Raw genomic sequence first — 2,340 nt, 5'->3', positions numbered from 1 at the left:
GTTTTTATTCTCCCACCGTCCATAAATCAAATGACCAAACCAGATCCTGGATCAGCCTGAGCTCCAATCCAGCGGCTGCAGCAAACAGGACATATTGGGTGTCAAACACACTCGCTCCTTAGCTCCAGTTGCAGCGCGGTGAAAAGCTTGACTGATTTACATTCTGAGAGAAAGGTCAGCTGGGTTAAACCAACACATATCGTTGACTTTGCTCGCCGCTAATACAGACCCACACATGCACAAACACGGATTAACAGGTGCTCAGCTCCGGAGCGCCTATAGATGGCGAAGGTTGTGAGCGAACTGGAAGTGACAGCTAACTAGAAACCACCTCACTGGTCCTTTCAGCCTCTGGATCAGTGAAGAATAAAGAGTTAAAGGAATAGAAAATATCAGCTTTATTCTTGTAGTGAAGGAGGATAGTGAAGGCTGTGTGTCCTGTGATGTGTCTTGATGTCGCTGAATGAGCATGCATGTCTGTAAGGAGGCGTAAGGTGGGCTGGAGAATGTGAGAAATGTTGAGGAGTGCCATCGAAATCTTCTCTTGTGAGGGGAAGAAAAAAACAACCCAGGGAGCAGAAGGAATACTGTAGCCGGTAGTTGGGAACGGAGTGAGTTGTGAACGAGTGAAAGGAGTGATGGAGTGGGAAGAAGAAGTGAACAGACTCTCCATTCATTCCCTCAGCCTTTCAAACAACCCGGGGCTGCCATGACAACCCCTTTATGCGTGTTCCCTAATTACCCTAACCCCTTACACACAGCCACATCCCCTTCCCCCTTCCATGCATACCAACACAGCCAGCTCTCATCCAGTCACTCTGTTTTTCTGCAACGTTGCGAGGTAAAAGTTGTGGAGCGGTACTCACAGCGGGCACCAGGAGTTTCTTGACCTCGTTGATGGCTCGCTGGAGCTTGATCTTGGCGCGGTTGTGCGTGTCCTCCACGGTGATCAGGACGTGGAGGTCCTCGCTGAGGTGCTCCCAGTTGGGCTTTCCTCTGTTCATCTCCTCCTGAACAAAAAAAAAACACCAAAAGTTTTGGGTAAAAAAAGTTCAGGGAGCTTGATTTGAATTCAACACATGAGACTTTAGAACAGGATTTCACTTCTCTTCTTTTGGGTCGCGAACAAACAAACGCACTAAACACTCAAGGTTGTCTAACGCAGCTTTGGAGCAGGTGGGGGGGGGCACTGAGCTTATGAAACGGCCATATTGTTCCTGGAACCCTCCCTTCACTTCTCCTGATCCCTCAAAACGCAGCAGAAAAGATCGCAGGAACCATTTCTTCATGTTTGCATCGTTTTCCTCAATCTAGAAATAAGAAAAAACGTGTTTTTATCCTTAATTTGAGCAGGTAAATGAGATAGTTTGTCAATGGAATATTTTTACTCTTAAAATAAGATAATTAAATAATATGCACTTGTAAAAGACAATGCAGCTGTATTTTCTTATGTTACACTGCAAAAAATCTAAATCTAGATAAGTCATTCTTTCTTTAAATAAGTGCATTTGTTGTTGAGGTAAAAGAGACATTTTGCTAATGGAACAAGACAATTTATACTTAAAATAAGAAAACAAAATTGCATTGTCTTATTTCAAGTGCATATTATCTTATTATCTTATTGTAAGAGTAAAAATACTCATTCCATTGGCAAACTATCTCATTTACCTGCTCAAATTAAGGGTGAATACACTTAATTTAAGAAATTTTTACTTATTTCTAGAGGTTTTTGAAGTGTAAATGTAAATTGTCTTGTTCCATTGGCAAAATATCTGTTTTACCTCCTCAATCCAAGAACAAATGCACTTATTTTAAGAAAAAAAGAAAGACTTATCTAGTTTTTGATTTTTTCCAGTGAGAAAGACCCGACAACAATTTACATCAGTCATTATGTCTTAAAATAAGTGCATTTGTTCTTGGATTGAGGAGGTAAGTGAGACACAAAACAATTGCATTGTCTTATTTGAAGTGCATATTATCTAATTATCTTATTTTAAGAGTAAAAATACTCATTCCATTGGCAGATCATCTTATTTACTTACTCAAATTAAGGGTAAATATGCTTAATTTAAGAAATGTTGACTTATTTCTTGATCGTTTTTGCAGTTTACTGCAAAGAATTGAGATCTAGATAAGTATTTTTTTCTTAAAATAAGTGCATTTGTTTTTGGATTGAGGAAGTAAAAGAGACATTTTGCCAATAAAGCAAGACAATTTACATCTAAAATAAAAAAAATACAATTGTCTTATTTGAAGTGCACATTATCTAATTATTTTATCTTAATAATAAAAATACTAATTCTTTTCACAGACTCTCATTTACTTACTTAAATTAAGGTT

General features: G+C 38.7%; 1 protein-coding gene across 3 annotated transcripts in view; it reads right to left on the bottom strand.

The window, feature by feature from the left end:
• Nucleotides 1–2,340, bottom strand: part of LOC107090926 (protein quaking-B-like) — a 38,375-nt gene that overhangs the window by 14,185 nt on the left and 21,850 nt on the right. For all 3 annotated transcript variants that reach the window (XR_001481503.1, XM_015384570.1, XM_015384571.1), the window contains exon 4: nt 867–1,010. Coding sequence is in view for 2 of the 3 variants with exons in the window: in XM_015384570.1 (XP_015240056.1) it covers nt 867–1,010 (144 nt within the window). In the remaining variant the exon portion in view is untranslated. The remainder of the gene's footprint in view (nt 1–866; nt 1,011–2,340) is intronic.

Source organism: Cyprinodon variegatus, unplaced genomic scaffold (assembly GCF_000732505.1).
Source record: "Cyprinodon variegatus isolate N-32 unplaced genomic scaffold, C_variegatus-1.0 Scaffold316, whole genome shotgun sequence".
Classification (NCBI taxonomy): domain Eukaryota; kingdom Metazoa; phylum Chordata; class Actinopteri; order Cyprinodontiformes; family Cyprinodontidae; genus Cyprinodon; species Cyprinodon variegatus.
Note: the sequence above shows the minus strand (reverse complement) of the source record. Positions and strands in the feature narration are given on the sequence as shown.